Genomic DNA, 18,353 nt, shown 5'->3' with positions numbered 1-18,353 from the left:
CTGTAGAGCAGTGTTATGAAACACAGGTTCATTACTTAGGAAAAAATATGCAGGATGAACTGATTTAAATCCTAGCAAATGCCATTAAAAACAAAATTGTAGAAGTTGCCCATTCTGCAAAATACTTTTCAATAATACTGGACTGTACACCAGATGTGAGTCATGTTGAACAAATGATCATTCATTTTCTGGTTATGGAAAAGTCTGCAGATGAAGATAATGTTGAAATGCTCATAAAGGAACATTTTGGGGGTTTCATACCACTGAAGGAGATGACTGGAACATTTATGACTGAAACTATTCTACAAGAGCTTGAAACAATGGCCAAGGCTATGATAATCGGAGTAGTATGAAGGGTAAAGGCAATGGTGTGCAAAGGAGAATGATGGAAATTAATCGTAGGGCCTTTTTCGTTCCTTGCAGTGCGCATTCTCTGAATTTGGTTGTCAGTGATGCTGCTAGATGCTGTTTGGAGGCAAGCAGTTTCTTTGACCTGGTGCAACGTGTTTGTGTTTTTCTCAGGCTCAACATGCCGTTGGGAGATTCTGACTCGCCATGTAAATTCTCTAACTGTGAAACCACTTAGTCAGACAAGACAGGAGAGTCTCACTGATGTCTTGAAGCCTCTTCACTATGAACTTGGAAACATTTATGATACCCTAATTGAAATTTCTGATGATACTACCTTTACTGGATCATCTGGCAATACGGCACATTCAGATGCAGAAGCTCTTGCGAATGGCCTTTCCAAGTTCAAATTTGTGACTTCACTCATTTTGTGGTATAATAGCCTTTTCGAGATTAACCTCACTAGTAAGCAACTTCTGGAAAAGAACTTGAATATACATTCTGCTATTCAAAAACTGCAGCAAACTAAAAATATTCTGGAGGAATTCAGAAGTGATGAAGGGTTCGAAAGAACACTGGTAGATTCTCTCAAGCTTGCTGAAGCAATAGACTTTCCAACAGAATTTGAACCAGAGCCAGTTCGCATTCGGCAAAAGAAATAGCAGTTTTCATATGAAGGACGAGACACACCCATTCAGAACCCAAAACAAAGGTTCAAAGTGAATTTCTGCTTCACAGTCCTTGATACTGCTATTCACTTGGTTGATGAAAGATTTCAACAGATGCAGCAGCTAGAGTCAGTATTTGGCTCTCTGTATGATATCCACAGCTTGCAAAAGAAAACAGCAAAACAGATAAGATAATTTTGTATAAAACTGGAGTCAGCATTGACTCATGTAAATTCAAAAGACATTGATGCTACAGATTTGTGTAGTGAGCTTCAGGCTTTTTCAAGACGATTTAAGAAACCTTCCGCTCCTGAAGAAGTACTGAAGTTTGTTTGTGAAAATAAACTCACAGACAGTTTTCCAAACATTTTGATAGCTCTATGCATTCTTTTAACCTTTCCAGTTTCTGTAGCTAGTGAGGAATATAGCTTCTCAAAGTTAAAATTGATAAAAACATATCTGCGTTCAACAATGGTGCAAAAGAGACTTGTTGGACTTGCCACAATGTCAATAGAGCGTGAAATAGCTGGAAAATTGGATCTAAAAGAACTAGTGACTGAATTTTCAAAACTTAAAGCAAGAAAAGTCATGTTTTAAGAGCACAGAGTTTTTTATTTGGAGTGTTTAGTAAATACAGGTTAAAGTTCATTGAAGAGTTTTTTGTTTTTTTTCTATATTGGATGTGGTGGTAATGGAAGTTAAAGCAGGATAGCACAATGGATGATTTTGGATTTGTAATAATAAAATCTATAATTAACATTTGTAATGCATTTTTATTTGAAATCGGACTGAAATATCATCTAGCTGTCATCTACAAATCTATTCTGAAAATTTTGTGTCTCTATTTTATCTGATCTCAGAAACATTGGTTGGACAGAGGGATGGACAAACTGAATAATTAAGCCTCTGTTTTAAAAAAAAACGTGTAAAAAACATTCAAAGGAGAAAAGGGGCAAAATGTTTCCCAGTTTACCAAAAACCTCAGCCTATATCTGCCCTTGGGGCTTGGGGGTGGGGGAGCGCTGATTGCATGGTTCGCCTAGGGAGCCAGTTGCTGGCAGCTAGTCTAGGGCCGTCCCTTCTTAAATCCATCACTATTTGAGAAATTGCTTATACACAGGCTTAACATTAAGCATGTGTTTAAGTTCCGTTGCTTTCATGTGCTTAAGTGCCTTTCTTGAATATGGATACTTTCTTGAATCAGGGTCTCAATAATCACATACTAGCTGGACCAAGAAATGAATAGAATCAGTCAGATATTTTACAAACTGATGATGTAACATATTAATCGAAGGCAGAAACTTTATTAAAAACGGTATGGCTCGGAGGAACTATTATTGAAATATATCAGCCATAAGAATTGTATTGGAAAAAATGACCACCATCATGTGCCTTGGTTTGAGCCATTAAGTTTATGTTCATCAGCTTATCTTCCAAATGCTTTGTATTAAGTTGCAGAGTTTTATGCATTTTATTCCATCCAAGTCAGAAACATTAATAAAATTATTAACTGTGCCTTAACATTGCAGAGAATGGATGCAATATTGTCTGTTGCAAAAAAACAGTAGAGCACTTGTAAAGCGGAAGATGGCTGTTGCAGCAGCCCATTATGACACCAGAATAACCAGAGTAGTAGTACAGAAGTGGAGAGCTTGGGTACAGTTTCGCAAGGAACAAATAGCATGTAAGTCTTACAAGCTGCTTTGCATAAACAAAATACAATTTATATACTATAAGCTTAATAATATTTGAGCAACACAGAAGCTGTGAGTCTTTGAACTCTTTTGTGCATGCAGCTTATTAATAACTTTGCATACTAAGTTATTCACAGAGTTTTAGATTATTGTAAGTATTTGTGCAGTGTTCTCATAGGACAAAAATAGATCTTGTATGTCTCACTGCAGATAAAATAATTTTTTTTCTTGTATAAAATTATTTTTGGGGTTTTGAGTTTGATGAAAAATAAGACATGAAATTGTTATTTTTAGGGATATAATTCTAAGGTCTAGTGTCAGGACTGCTTTAATAGAGGATCTGTTTTTAAACAGTAACATCAAAATCCTGGTTGCAGAGCTGGTATACTTTAAATCCATGTCAAACTCTGCTGTGTGACATCTGCATGACTTTTAAAAGGTCATTGAATTATTTATAAACATTTAATTTGTAAGAGTTCTTGTGACCCAAAGACCAGGTAAATAGTTTAAAGGTTTTTTAAATTGTTCAGTTTATTCATTTTCACTTTCAAGATAATTTAGTTTGTGTGTGTAAAAACAGTGACATAAATTTAGTGTGAACGTTTTTAGGATATAGTTAAAATATCAAAATGTACAATTGAGAATTCTTCTTGCAGTCTTTACTTAAAACAAATAGTTCCATTGAGTTAAATGTGACTACTCATGTGAGCAAGAACTACTGGGGTGAGTTAAAGTTTGCAAGGTTGGGAATAAAATGCCAAATTCTGCTCTCAGATACAGGTGGAACTTATGTTGGTACCCATTCAAACTGGAGAACAGAATTTGGCTCATATATTTGAACAGTGTCTTCTGTATGTGAAGGATAAAAATTATTTAAAATCTGTTGAAAAATATGTAATTTTAAAGGAAAAAGACACCAAATAAAAAGCTGCATATAAACCCAGTTTAAAAGATACAAGAATTTTTGTTGGAAATGAAAGTGACAGCTTTTAAGAAAATTATTTGGAGGGTAATCACGATGATACAAGATAGAATCTACCAGTTTTATAGTAACATGTAGTTCTACAGTCCTTTTTAAACCATTTCCATTCTGAAACTAGGTCAAGTTTATTAAGAATCAGATCTTTTAAATTGAAAATTCAGACCAGACATACTGGACAAGGAACTATAGCATTTAAAACAGGAAATATAAAACAAAACTTTCATAGCGATTACGTTAAGACTACATTTTTTAATTATATTGAAAACACTAATATGCCTTTATTATTCTTGAACCTGCACGCTCTCAAAATGTTACATGTAAAGTGAGTGAGTGACTTATGTCCTGTTCCATTTCACTGAGGACAGCGTACATTTTTTCCCTCCGCTCTGACGGCACTCTTCAAACTTGCTACTTGTTCTGGAATTTAAGAATTGGTGAACTTACTGTTTTTTGGCAGATCCAACTTGCAGATCAATCATGCCTCTATAGATAGCTATTAAAATAAGATCATATAACACTTTTTCGCTTTGCCTGGAAATGTCGTGTATTTGTATGAACCAGTACATATGCTGTGAGAGTGTTGTTGCTGCTTGTTTCATTATAAAGAACAAAGCTGTGGACAGTTATAAATCCGTAGAGATGGTTGTATACAGAACTGCATTTCATCAAAGACATTTAACTGAAACATTTATTCAGAAATGAGGTCCTTGCTTTCATAACTTTTGTAATCAAATACATTTTTTCCAGTGGCAGCAATGAGGATACAAAAGGTCTTTAATGACAGTTTGCACAAAATTATCCTAAGGGCGTGGCATGCAGAGGCTCAGAGTTCCGCAAAAACAAAAGCATATTTTGAGGTACATTACATAGAATTTTAAATATAACATGCTGAAAGATTAAACAATATATCTCCATGAACTGGAGCTGCTGTGGAAAAGCAATCCTTGGTACATAAAATTAAAATGAGCCATTCTACTATACTACTACTACCATTGTGCTTACTTAGTACTTAGGTAACACTGCATTTTCAAAGCACTGTGCAAACAATTTGTTAAACATGAAATCCTGTTAATGCTGGAGTTGCTTTGCAGGGTTGCAGTTTTTATAGTTCTTAAAAATTATCTTCTCAGACTTTCACCGCTCTAAAAATATATTCTGAGTGCTTCCATTGTTTGTGATATTGTAAACATAAGGGAAATTTTCCATCAACAGGATACTTTTCAACTGCAATTAAAAGGTAACTTAATATTTTTTTAAAAAATATAGGCCAATTTAAGCAAAGCTGAATCAAGGAGGTGTAAGTACTCCCCTCTATGCCAGCAAAACCCATTAGCTCAAGAGGGATAGACAGTGTTTCTGTCTCTGTTTTAGTATGTTTGTCTGCATTACAATATTTTATTGTGTTTTAACACGATTCTGAAGATACAAGTGAACTGACATGATGCTGACCATGACTTAGCAGTCATTGTAGACCAGGACAAATCATGCTCAGACATTGTATCAGCTAACCATAATTAAGCCAGGATACAATGCTGAACATGATTTGTCCCAGTCTTCACTGACTGCTAAGTTGTGGTCACCGTCATGTCAGCTAACTCGATTCTTGACAGTCTTGTTCAACTTTAGTTAATATTGATAGAAGGTATGAATCCTTTGTGGGCAGCTTTAATTTCCATTGGAGCTCCACTGATGCGAATCCCTGGAGTGAGATACTCCATTAACTGACTTCTTGGTTGCCCTAGCCAGGAGCCTTTTTCAGACAGCACTTTTGGTTAGTCTGGGCTCCTTAAAGCCTCCTGCCCCATTAAGAGGAACTGCAGGTACTTTATGCTAACAACCTTTTTACCCTCTTCACATACTTTGCTACCCATGTATTCTGTCGCTGTTTACCTCAGCCCACAGTGAATTGGGTCTGTTTTGGTATATGTAAACAAGTATCTGGAATACTTAGGACCAGTATCCCAGTAGATCACAGTTGGATTTGCATTCATAGGATACTGTCTCATTTGCATTGTGAGGCTGGAAACCTTGTATTTTTATCATTGAGGAGTGCACAAATAACCTACTAATGCACAGCTGCTTATGGATTCTTATTAGAATATAGCTCCTTTTTTTTCTTTAAAAAAAATAATCCAGCAATGTATCCTTCCCATATGAAAAGTAGTTCCTCTTAGAAGGGTAAAATAACATGTTAGAGAAAAGATTATAAACACTCCTTTCTCGATTATTTTGAATGTATTGATGCATTCATTTTTTGGTTTCTTTTACTAAGGTTACCTGGACTATTTAGGCTCCTTCTCCTTCTTCCATGCCCATGGTTACCCTTTCAGCTGCAATTTTTGGCCAATCTGCCACTTCAGTTATCATTTTCTGTTGAAAACATTGTGGCCTTAATCCTTCAATGGATTTGGGGAATGAATGCACAGGGATGGAGCCTTTGCAGGATGGGGCCCTAAATGACTGGAAAAGCTCAATTTAGGCCCTGATCCTTTAGCCCTTGAAGTCAACAACAATGCTCTCCTTCACTTCCATGTTGCAGGGACAGGCTCTTCATTATTATAACAGGAAATAATTTTAAAAAGACGGAGAGATACAAACTGTTGTCTGAAGGATAACTGTGCTCATGGGGGAAAGACACAATCTAAAACTGCCATTTTCCCCCACCTGTTCTTCCCTTCTTCCTAATCTCCCTTCCCCATTTTCCTTCTCTTTCTCTTGCTTTCATCTTCCCTTCTACTTCTCTTTTACACAGCAAATAGCTATATTTCTGCTGTACTGTATGTACAAACTAGTATAAAACAGGTGTTCTAAAATGCACAGTACATGTATTTGTAAAATACCTCATGAACTTCATCATGATATTGTTGGAGTAATATTCATTGTACTTATTTTATTAAGTAGATTTTTAAATCTATGTGAATTAAAAAACCTAATTTAATTTAGAAATGTTGATATATTAATTAGGTCTTTTTTTATAATATCTCAGAACGTATTCAATTTACAAGAAAAGATGACACTTTAATTTGGATAAGGATAGTTATACTTCTGTTGTGTTATTTTTTTCAGCGTTTGGTAAAGGGAGACCAGGAAGAATATTTTGATAAACAGGATGATGTACAATATTCTTCTACCTCAGAAACAGTCAAAGATGAAATATCAAATATACCAGAAAGAGCAGTATTACAGGTTGGTAAAAATTTGTGTAACTGATGGAGTTTTATTTGATACAGTGTTTAAAGAAAAGGACTGAATTATCTGATAGTGATTGTGGCACTTTTTGCCAGTAAAACCCAGTGTGATGCGGATACAAACCTCACACTGACTAGAAAAGGGTTAATGAACTGCTGTGGGCTGAGTCAGTCTTACCCTGCTGCATCTGCAAGAGGTATCAGGATTGGAGGGAGGGGTTAAAGATGGAGAGCCCAGCTCAGCTGTCAGGGAAGGAGAGCAGAACTCTAGCTCTCACTTCATGGCAGAAGCCTGCTTGAGAGACTGATGCCTGTCAGGGCCTCCCTGAGGAAAGGTAGGCCGTATGCAAGATGACTGTGATGATTTGCTACCAGGGCCTTGCTTGTTGTTGCTGGGTAAGACTGCTGCAGGTGGTGCCCCACCTGAAGCAGGTGACAGCCAAATGAAAACCCTTTGTCTTGTGTACATAACTGGGAACCCAGCAGATGTTGGCTATGGGCCCAGGAGCGATCTAGGGTGGTCAACTTTCTAATAGCTGAAAACTGGACATCCTGCCCTGCCCCTTGCCCCACCTCTTCCCCCTGAGGCCCTGCTCCTGGTCCGCCTCTTTCTCCAACACCCTGCCCCGTGCTCAGTCTCTGTATTCATCTGGCACAACGTGAGCACCAAGATGCATAATTCATTTATAAAACACTCTTTATAAAAAGAGCGAGTACATTTTCCACAGTAGTACAAATACAATTCTACATATTTCTAGTGATGTTCTCTAGAAGGATAGCTGGTTTTAAATTGGTTAAAAAAATCAGGTGGATTAATAAAATGCAGTTGCGCATTGTCTGAAAAGTCAAACTTGTGTTAAATGTTCCTGATCTGATTAGTAAGAGAAATGCATTGTGGGGGTTATTTTTTTGGATTTTTTAGTTTCTTAGGTTTATTGCTGTAATGACATTCTCAGTTGCATCTTCAAAGCATGCTCCACTCTCTTGCATCATGTGGGGATATGGCCATGTTGGAGATGAGTGACAATTTTACTCTGTTCATCTTGGTGGAATGGCAAGAAATTGTATGTCTCTGAGAGCCTGGTGGAGGGGATATCTAAAAGGCTATGAACCTTCATAGTTTGGGGCATGAGTCAACCTCTAACTGTTGCCCCTACTTGGGAACCCCATAAGAGCAATGTGATTTTTTTTTCTTTGCACTTTCCTCTCATTGGGACACAGTGGAGCAGAGAGGGGCATTGGTCCCTGCAGCAAGGGGATGGGGAGGAGTAATGGGAGCACAGTGGGGTGGAAGGGGGGAATCGGTCCCCAGAGTGAGGGGCCAGGGTGGGGGCAATCAGGGCACAGCAGGGTGGAGGGGGTTAGTCCCCAGAGTAGGAGGCTGGGGTGGGGGCATAATGGGGTGGGGAGGGGGGTCAGTCCCTGGAGTAAGGGGCTGGAGCAGGAAAATTGAGGCAGAGGATGGGGGGCAGACTGGCTGTGCTGACTGGACACTTCCAAATCCCCTTTTCAACTGGACTTTCTGGTCTAAAACTGAACATCTGGCAACCCTATCTGTCACACACCCATTTTACAGTAAGAAATTGACCCACTGCTAAAAACTGTTATCATCAAGGGATCCCCTTGAACTGGTGCTGAAAATGTTTTGACCTTCTCTGACACATTTGCAAGTTTTAGTTTGGCTTTGCTGTACAGAATCCACTAATTATATACAACAAAAATATAAACATATGTATTTTTATAGGACACCTTGTTTTCTTTCTTGCATGCATTTGTCCACTCATTTAAACATAAATACAGTTCACAGTGTAACCATGTTTTCAATTTTAACATCTGATCCTGTAAAGACTTATGCAGTAGTCCCACTGAAGTCACATCTGCAAGCCTTTGCTACATCTGGTCTTAATTTCTAGATCCTGTCCATCAAAACTACAACAAACATTTGGTTCCTCTTTGCGACTGTCCACATGGATTTCACTCTTGGTCCCCCTGCATGGGAGACTGGATTCTCTTGGCCTGCACTGTCTGTTAGGGCCATGCCTGAACCCTAGATATCCTTGTGCCCTCCTTCCCCGCTCGAGGGCATAAAGAGCAGAGGAGGTCCAGTTCCTTCTTACTGCCCAAGGCAGTGAAATGGAATGTTTACTATGTTTGCTTTCTCTGCATACTGTGCTAGTGTAGTTAGTAGTCTTAGTACTTGGTAGTTATTATTATTTCATATAGTTAGATACTTATTCCCCATTGGCTAAAAAAATAAATATTTAGTGGCAGTTTAAGCTAGACTCCCGCTCCTGTATAGGTGTGCTAGCAACATGGCAGAAGCTAAATCTCCAGGATTCAAGACCTGACCCTCAGATGAAGGATTGATGCCTGTGAGCAGCACTTCCAGTGCTTGCCCAGCCTAGGAGAGGGACACATTTCTGAGCAATGCTCCGTGTATTGTTCCTTCTCTAAGTGCACTTGTGAGCTAGAGGAGCCTGCATGAAACCGGTCCTCCTCAAAGATTCAATGCTTGCCTCCTCAGACATTGAGAGGAAGGTCAGAGCTAGGCCACGTCACTGGTCGGTCCCTCTAAGTTAGTTCTCCAGTGAGCCAAGATTTCAGCCTGAGCAGCCAGACCCCTCCTCCTAAGGCCTGGTCTACACTAGGAGTTTGTCGAATTTAGCAGCGTTAATTCGACTTAACCGTGCACTCGTCCACACCAGGAAGCTAATTAGTTCGACCTAGAGGGCTCTTTAGTTCGAATTCTGTACTCCTCCCCGACGAGGGGAGTAGCGCTAAATTCGACATGGCTATGTCGAATTAGGCTGTGTGTGGACGGAAATCGACCTTAGTAGCTCTGGGAGCTATCCCACAGTGCACCACTCTGTTGACGCTCTGGACAGCAGTCCGAGCTTGCATGTTCTGACCAGCCACACAGGAAATGCCCAGGGAAAATTTGACACGCTCCGGCACCTTGTGGATGTTCTGCAGGACCGCAGGCAGAAGGACGGAGCCCCCCTGCACTGTATCTGCAACCACCCTCCCCCGCCACAAAGTCCCAAACCCCCCTCACCCAAAGTAACAAGAAGGAGGGGCGACAGGGGCCGTGAAAACTGTCACTGCACCCCTGCAGAGTGCACAAATACAAGAAGGCTCTCATTCCCTAAATGTTGAGAAGTCCTTCCCTTCCTGGCTCACCGAAGCCCCAATCCCAGTTTCATCCCCTAACTGTGTAGTTGATTATTAAAAGTAGTTTGCTGTTAATTACTATTTCCGTCAAGTTTTTCTACAGAAGACTGTCTGTGAAGGGGCGGGGGGGGGGGAAGGGGGCTGTTAATTGCATAGGACAGTCACCTTTACCAGGGTACAGACATGGGGGCAGGATCAACAGCAGGTCACACACACAGTGCAGTCAGTAGGCACCCTGGTCGGTCTGGGAGGTGTTTTCCATGTTCTGTGTGGGTGGGGGGTACGTGACTTTGTGGCATGGGAGGGCGGTTACAGAACTTCTGCAGCGGTCCTTGTCCCGGACCACAGAGCCACGCAGCAGGGGAATCTGTAACCGTCCTCCCCCGCCACAAGGTCACATAGCCCCCGCACACAGAGTCCCGAAAAGGAGGGATGGCAGGCTCCGTTGAAACAACCAGTCCAGCACTGCAGACCGCTCTAGGAGCAGGAGCCTATCATTCCTCGAGTGTAGAAGCAGTGTTAACATCACTGCACACCCTACCCACCACAGTCTGCGTCCCTGTTTCAACCCTTTAACGCGAATTCATTAATAAAGAAAACGTTGTTAATTAACAATGTTCCATTAACTTTGTTTTTAAATGTGTGTTGGAAGGTGGGAAACGTGGTGAACGGGGTATGTAACCGCAGAAGAAAGTCAACAGTAACTGAAGCAGGGGCAGGTTCAGCTTCTCTGTAAAGAAACTGAACAGTCACAGGTTACCCTGCTCCCTGAGGAACCTAGCTTTCAAAGCCTCCCGGATGCACAGCGCTTCCCGCTGGGCTCTTCTAATTGCACGGCTGTCTGGCTGAGCATAATCAGCAGCCAAGCGATTTGCCTCAACCTCCCATCCCGCCATAAAGGTCTCCCCCTTGCTCTCTCAGATATTGTGGAGCACACAGCAAGCTGCAATAACAATGGGAATATTGGTTTCGCTGAGATCCGAGCGAGTCAGTAAGCTCCTCCATCTCCCCTTGAGACGTCCGAAAGCACGTTGAATGATGACAGTTACCCAAGACCACCCTCGACACATTTTCCCCCCCAGCATGCATTGTGGGGAAATCCCAGAATTCAAATGGGCAGCGGGGACTGCGGGAACTGTGGGATAGCTTCCCACAGTGCACCGCTTCCAATGTCGACGCTTGCCCCGTTAGTGTGGACTCACAAAGTCGAATTAGTGTCCTTAGTGTGGACACACAAATTCGACTTTGTAAGGTCGATTCCACAAATTTGAATTAAGTTAAATCGAACTAATCTGGTAGTGTAGACATACCCTAAGAGGCTTCAGTTGTCTATCTGTATTCCAATGTCAATGACATGTGATGGGGGGGAAAAGGACCACTACTCCAGGGATGGGCCAAGGCATAGGTCACTTTCTCCAGTGTTTAGTAAGTCAAGACATGAGTCAGACTTTTGGCTCATCTTGGGCTTAGTCTCTTAAGGGTCAAAAGACTGACAAGGCCCCCTCAAGTACCTGGTATCAATTAGTAAAAATGCCAGTGGACCCACTAAAATCTACGGCCAACACATATCTTGGTACTGAACTTGGCACCAGGTGCCTCAGTACCTAGAGCCTTGATACTAAGTGTCTCAGTTCTTGGTATCTACCATCTGTATACTGGACATCTCAGACCCATGTTCCTTCATATCCAGTAAACTCTGCACTGGCTATGATAGTACCCAAATGATTTATGGTACCAAATGACTATAATTGTGGGCCTAGTACTGGAGTCATTTATCCTAGCGAGGCTGAAAGTGGTAATATCCAAGCTACTAATTTCTGAACTGTCAGTACAAGAAGTTAAGGGGGTATCTCTAGTACTATCCTCTCCCACTCAGAGGCAGCACACTCCAGATAAAATGGCCCCACCCTTGGATGAAATATACTGAATAATCAACTGCCCCCAGAGCTAGGTGCCTTTCCCCAAAGAGGCAGTATAGGCCATTGCAGCTGTGTCAGCTGATGCAGCCTCAGATCCTGGAAAGGCAGAAAAGATCCAACTGCTGCAGGGGGAAGAACATCTTGTCCCTGGTGCAATCTCCTTATCTTCCCCAGAAGATACCTTTCCATGAACCTTTCCATTCCTGCCTCAGTGGATTAAGGTGTCCCAGGAAGGACCTAGTCAAGCACATGGCAGAGACCCTGAATATATGACTGGAAGAAGAACCCATAAACTCCTGCACATCTTGTATCCTTTCATACCTGGCCAATTTGCTTTGCTTATAAATGAGAGACTGTCAGAGCCTGTGAAAGACCCATGGTACACACCAACATGTATACCAGCCACATCCAAGCAAGTTGACAGGATGTACCAGGTCCCCTCCAGGAGATTTTAATACCTTCATTCCCTCTTGTTTGATTTTAGTGGCTTCTGTTCAGGAAAGGTCAAAACAACAAGGAACTCCCAAATCCTTAACCAGAGAGAAGGACTCAAAGAAGTTAGATATCTTTGCCTGTAAGGTGTCCTCCTTGGCCACTCTCTAAATGCATGTGACTAATTCGTAGGCCAACGTCTCCATGATTACTTAAACAGGGGGATAAGTTGTCTCAGTTTGTGAACAAGTTACCAAAGGAACATCAAGAGTAACTTATGGAGGAACAATTGATTTGCCTGGACTTCCTTAGGGTATCCCTGTAACATACTGTGCACAAAGAGCACATTACAGCAAATGTATTGAAATATGCATCTATGCAGCAGACAGTGCATGGACATGTTGCCCATTAGAAGTCTTCTCCTGCTGTAAAGACTCTTCAGGTATGCAACAGAGTACCATTCTGTTCACTTCTTCCTACCAAAATTTGGGTGAGAGATGCCTCCACTCAGAATGGGGGCTACTTTAGGTCACCTCCAGATTCAGGAATGATGGAAGCTTGTTGTCACATAAACATCCTAGAGCACATAGCCATCTGCTTGACATGCAAAGCATTCTACATCTTCTCCATGGGTTCACAGCATAAGTGACAACAGAACACCAAAGCTATATATTGTGTCAACAAGATGATCTCCACTTTGTCAGGATGTCATCTGGCTCTGGAAGTGTCCATTCCAGATCAAAGCACACCAGTGGCTCTGCACCCTCCCCCCATTTCACTTTATTTATAGAGATGTTAGACATTTTGGTGAGCCCTCTGAGCTTGGTATTCCAGTGCAACTATCCCCACTTTCCTTCTCTCTTGTCAGCCCTGTCCCAAGAGTGGCACCCATGTCTTGAAGAGAGTATGGACACTTACCTTACAGTCACTGAGGTTCTTTGAGAGGTGTTGTCCACATGGATTCCAGGACCCACTCTTCTTCCCCATACTCTGGAGTCTTGCTTCTCTGGAATTCTGTATTGGTGAAGGAACTGTGGGAGACTTGGGTCAGTCTGCCTTTTATACCATCAGGTGTGTGTATGTGGTGGGGCTGGGGAGGATGTTTAGAGTTCAGGCATGGCTCCAATGGATATTGCTGGCCAAAAGATCTGAGAATGGTATGCATGCACATCAAGAGCAGAATCCATGTGGACAACACCTCTCAAAGAACCACAGTTACTTTAAGGTAAGTAATTGTTCTTTTTGTTTTAGATCTCATTGTACATTGGTTATAAAACAAAGCCATTGTATAATTTTTTTCTTTATTCAGTTTACGTTGATTTTATAGCATATATAAATCACCAATACAGTTTACACTTAGCAGCTACTGAATGCCTTCCATTTATAGAGAAATACCAACTCTGAGGTCTGGAACTGGCACATGAGATGGCTTGGCACAGAGACTGCTTACATCACGTTGTAAATTTTGTCTTTTTATGGAAAGAATGGAGTCCAAAGTGAGGATTTTGTTGCTGGGTTGGAGTCAATAGACTGGTGAACTAAAACAGTAGAAACTTGGGTGATTCATGCAACTTTCAGGTCCTATTGCTGAAACATAGTACATACAAATATCATACCATAGTGAGAAAAATGACCAGTTTCATATATTTATCCTTATTTTATATGGTTACATCTTTTTATCACATACAACCTAAAGTCAGCCTTATAAGATTGTGATCACAATTTGCAAGCAAGATTTTCCTAGGATGTTACAGTTCTTTCAATTCCGTTTTTTGGAATTTGATCTTTTAAAACATTCACATCTACTTAGTAAACTGAATCTTTATTTCCCCTTCCCTTTCTCAGTGATCTGTGCAATTAACTGAAAATACAGTACCATCCATAAACAGTCTTGTTTTCCTGTAGTAGAGAGCTGTGGCTTTCTCTTTTCCCAGGCTATTTGTAAGATAAAGAACATTGAACATACAATATAGCATCTATGCCTGCTTGAAGGAGGCTCGTGTCTGAGTGATTTCTTATATTGTCATCAGTGGAACTAAGATTTTCATGTCCCCCTGTGATATTCCCCAAGGTACCATCTGGACTGTTGAACAGCTGTGTCCCCTCAGCTCTCCAGTCTGGGATGCCTTTTACACAGCTTTGATGGTGAACAACACCCCTCCAGGTCCTGTCCACACACAGCCTCTAGTATGTAACTTGTTCCCAGATATGCATTATGAGTGCTCCTCACTAGCCACTCATGAATTACATACAGGGTAACACCATCATATTCTTAGTCCCAGCCTTGCTCTCCAGAAATGTGCGTCTTGTGCTGCTCAGTACCCTCCTGGACAGTACAATGTCATAGAAAGTCCATCATTCTATCAAAGGAAAATGATTCTGCACCAGCCTTCTTATCTCAAGTAGAGACTCCCAAACACTTCAATCCAAGCATACACTGGTTTATGTAAAACAATAAAATATGTTTATTAACTACAGGAATTCATTGATGCCACAAGCAGAGAGATGGGAGGAGGAGAGATGAGCTTTGGGCTACTATTTTGCATACTTATACCCCTCTCCCCTCTTTGAGGGTTACCCCCAGCTGGGGTGCAGACAGACAGTCTCTAATGTATGTTTGAACCATCTGTGAGGTGAAATGTAAATTCTTGTTTACACTTTCTCCCCTGTTGGAGAACGGCTGTTTAAGCAAGTCGTAACTTTTTAACACCTTGCTGGCATGCCAGTGAGTCTTTGTCTCTGATAAACTAGTTTGTGGGTATTACCTAGAATTACAACATATTTCAGAAACAATCTTATAGTGGAATCTTATAACTTTACACATAGTGTTGCTACACACATTTCAACAGGATAATAATCAGCATACTATGCATTTTTAATGCTACCTCACAAGGCATAGTTTGTACAAAATATCATAACCTTATCAAATATCATACCATAGTGAGAAAAATGAGCCTGGGTACAGGGTGTCACACCTTCTTAATCCAAAGCCAAGAAGATGGGCTCTCTGTTTTTATTTAATAAATTAATTAACTAATTAAATAAAGTATTGGTGGTTTGGTTAGCATTCTGTCTGTAGGACTCATACAATATTATGAACATTCACAGCTTGTGGGAAGTAAAAAGGGATCCTTTTCAATTTTTCATGGGGTTTCCTAGAACATCTATTGGACAGGGCTTAAGGGCTGCTTGGACTTCCTACAGCTTTCAGATTTTAGATGCTGAGAATTTTTTTTGTCACTAGCACCTCAGAGGAGGTTTGGCAGTGGACCCTCACAGTATCATGGGCCTATTTTAAAGGTAGCATTTGTTTTAGTACATGTGATTGTTAATAAAGTTATTAGCTGTTGCTGCTCTCTACCCTGTTCCCATGCAAAAAATGTCTGCTAGTCTGGATTCACATCTGGGCTTGGGGTGAGATTTGCCTCTCAGGGTGAGCAGGAAGCAGTTTTGCTGTGTAGATTCTCCCCCCACCCCCACCATGATGCAGTTTCTCTATTTAAAAACAAAACAAAACAATTAGATGGCACCAAAACACTCCAGTATCGTGCTGCTGACAGAAAGCACAAAGTTCTTCTTCGAGTGATGTCCCTGTGAGTGCTCCACTCCAGGTGATGGTGCGTTCCTGCACCTTTGGTCAGAGAGTTTTAGCAGCAGTGCTCATATGGGTCGCACATGCGCGGTGCCGGCCTTGTGTGCCATTTGCACTTCATCTTGTGTGCAATCCAGACCCTTCAATTCCTTTTTAACTATCCCCAGCCTGAGATGGAGTTCAGCAGTCCCATTATAAACCTTTGTTTTTCTTCTATAAGTTAGAGAGTTAGGGTAGTTTAGATAGGCTAAGTTTTAGTTCTCAGATATTTATGTCCCTTTCAGAAAAATTTGTATTTCTTCCTCCCTCTTCTTTAGTACAGTTAGGATTAAGTTAGAGAAATGCCTGGTTCACCAGGATATAAAAGATGCACAACATGCAGAGAGGCAATGCCTGTGTCAGATGGCCCCTGCCCACCTGCCCCACCTCGCCTCCCCACCTGCCTCCTCACAAAGTGCGGGGCCCCCCAAAGCATGGGGTCCAGGGTGGTTGCCCTGATTGGCCGTACCCTAGGGATGGCTCTGACAGTTTGCACCCATTCTACTTGAAATAGGCTGCCATCACCATGGATAAATGGCCCCTAGAAGTAATCTGTACATGCTATATAATCCCTTTTCTTTCTATACCCCTCACCAACCCCTCTTCAGGGACCCCTCTTATGAACATCTGCTGCGACAAGAGATAGATCATCTCCTCCAACTAGGGGCAGCGGAAACTGTTCCCATGCAGCACAGGGGGAAGGGTGTCTATTCCCACTGTTTTTTAACAGATCTGTCCTGAATCTCAGGCGACTGAACAAGTTCGTGAGAAAACAACAGTTCAAAATGGTCAGGATAACAACAATAATACCAGCGCTGGAACTGGGGACTGTTTTTCAGCCCTTGACCTGCAGGAGGTATACCTGCAGGGTATACCTGTTACGATATACCCTGCCCACAAGCAGTTTCTGAGATTTACCTTGGGCAAAGACCACTATCAATACAAGGTTCTACCTTTCTAGATTTCAAAAGCACCTCACGTTACCTTAAAGATCCTTGCAGTAGTAGCAGCACATCTGAGAAAACAAGGAATAATAATAATCCCTTACCTGGATGGCTGTCTTCTGAAGTCACACACTCAAATAGACATGCATCCGATGAAGTGGGTATTCACCCACGAAAGCTCATGCTCCAATAGGGTTGTTAGTCTATAAGGTGCCACAGAACTCTTTGCCGCTTTTACAGATGCAGACTAACACGGCTACCCCTTGATACTTGACACTCAAATAGATGCCATTCGGACTACCCAGATGATGATAGATTTTTTCCAGAGTCTGGGTCTACAAATAAATGAAAAGAAATCCAACAATAGAACCAGTTCAACATTTATAATTCATAGGTGCTCACTGAGACTCAGTGGCAGCAAAAATGTCACTTCCACGAGACAGATTCTACACGATAAAGACACCCATATCCACAGTGTGGAAAAGCCCACAGATTACAGCCCACACATGCCTCCAACTTCTGTGCCACATGGCAGCATGCACGTTTGTGGTGAAACATATGCGTTTACATATGCGCTGCCTGCAAGGATGTCTGGGAACCATCTACAGACCAAATAAACTCAGATTAAACTGACAATTAACTATGCCTCCCAAAGTCAAGGAATCACTAGCCTAGTGGACTCAACCACATAATGTGTGTTTGGGGATCCCATTTACACAGGATCCTCCATCACAGATTATCACAACGAATGCCTCCCTCATAGGGTGAGGAGCACACATGCAACATCACACAATTCCGGGGTTATGGTCCGCAGCTGAGACAAGACTACACATAAGCCTGCTAGAACTCTGTGCCCTCTGCAATGCCTACCTCCACTTCCTACTACTCATAAGGAATCAGAACAGGTCCTTAGCTAGCAATTCTGGTGATTATCTTGTCAGCACTCAAGATCTTTCCTTCTGAATGAGGACATTTTGCTTCCTTCTGTTTGCTCTAAACAGAGATGATGCAGGGAGTTTCAGCAGCTCTCTCTTATTATTGGATGGTGCTTCCAATATTACTTGGGCAGATCACAGGTCTTCAGGAAATTGGACTTCCACTTCATTCAGTACATGTGTTATAAATATGAGCTGTCCTATTTAAATTGCAGAACACATTACAACTCTTTTTGAGAAACACTATTAGCAGGTTTTTGCCTAGTTTGCCATGTCTCCTGGAATTATTTTTCAGTGTCTAGTGAACAATGAGATTTCAGATCAAAGAGCACCATACCTTTATGAACAACACAGTTAAGATCTGAAATACTATGATCCAGATTTTTAAAGCTATTTAGGCACGCAGTGAGATTTTAAAAAGTTCAGTAGGCACCTATGTGC

The 18,353-nt window shown here is 41.4% G+C and overlaps 1 protein-coding gene across 4 annotated transcripts in view; it reads left to right on the top strand.

Annotated features, from left to right (window-relative positions):
- FBXL13 (F-box and leucine rich repeat protein 13) overlaps positions 1-18,353 on the top strand; it is a 164,644-nt gene that overhangs the window by 22,315 nt on the left and 123,976 nt on the right. For all 4 annotated transcript variants that reach the window (XM_045029732.1, XM_045029741.1, XM_045029724.1 and 1 more), the window contains exons 5-7: positions 2,546-2,700; positions 4,440-4,549; positions 6,759-6,878. In XM_045029732.1, the coding sequence (XP_044885667.1) occupies positions 2,546-2,700; positions 4,440-4,549; positions 6,759-6,878 (385 nt within the window). The remainder of the gene's footprint in view (positions 1-2,545; positions 2,701-4,439; positions 4,550-6,758; positions 6,879-18,353) is intronic.

This window comes from Mauremys mutica, chromosome 1 (genome assembly GCF_020497125.1).
Source record: "Mauremys mutica isolate MM-2020 ecotype Southern chromosome 1, ASM2049712v1, whole genome shotgun sequence".
Classification (NCBI taxonomy): Eukaryota; Metazoa; Chordata; order Testudines; family Geoemydidae; genus Mauremys; species Mauremys mutica.
This window is presented reverse-complemented; position numbering and strand designations above follow the sequence as displayed.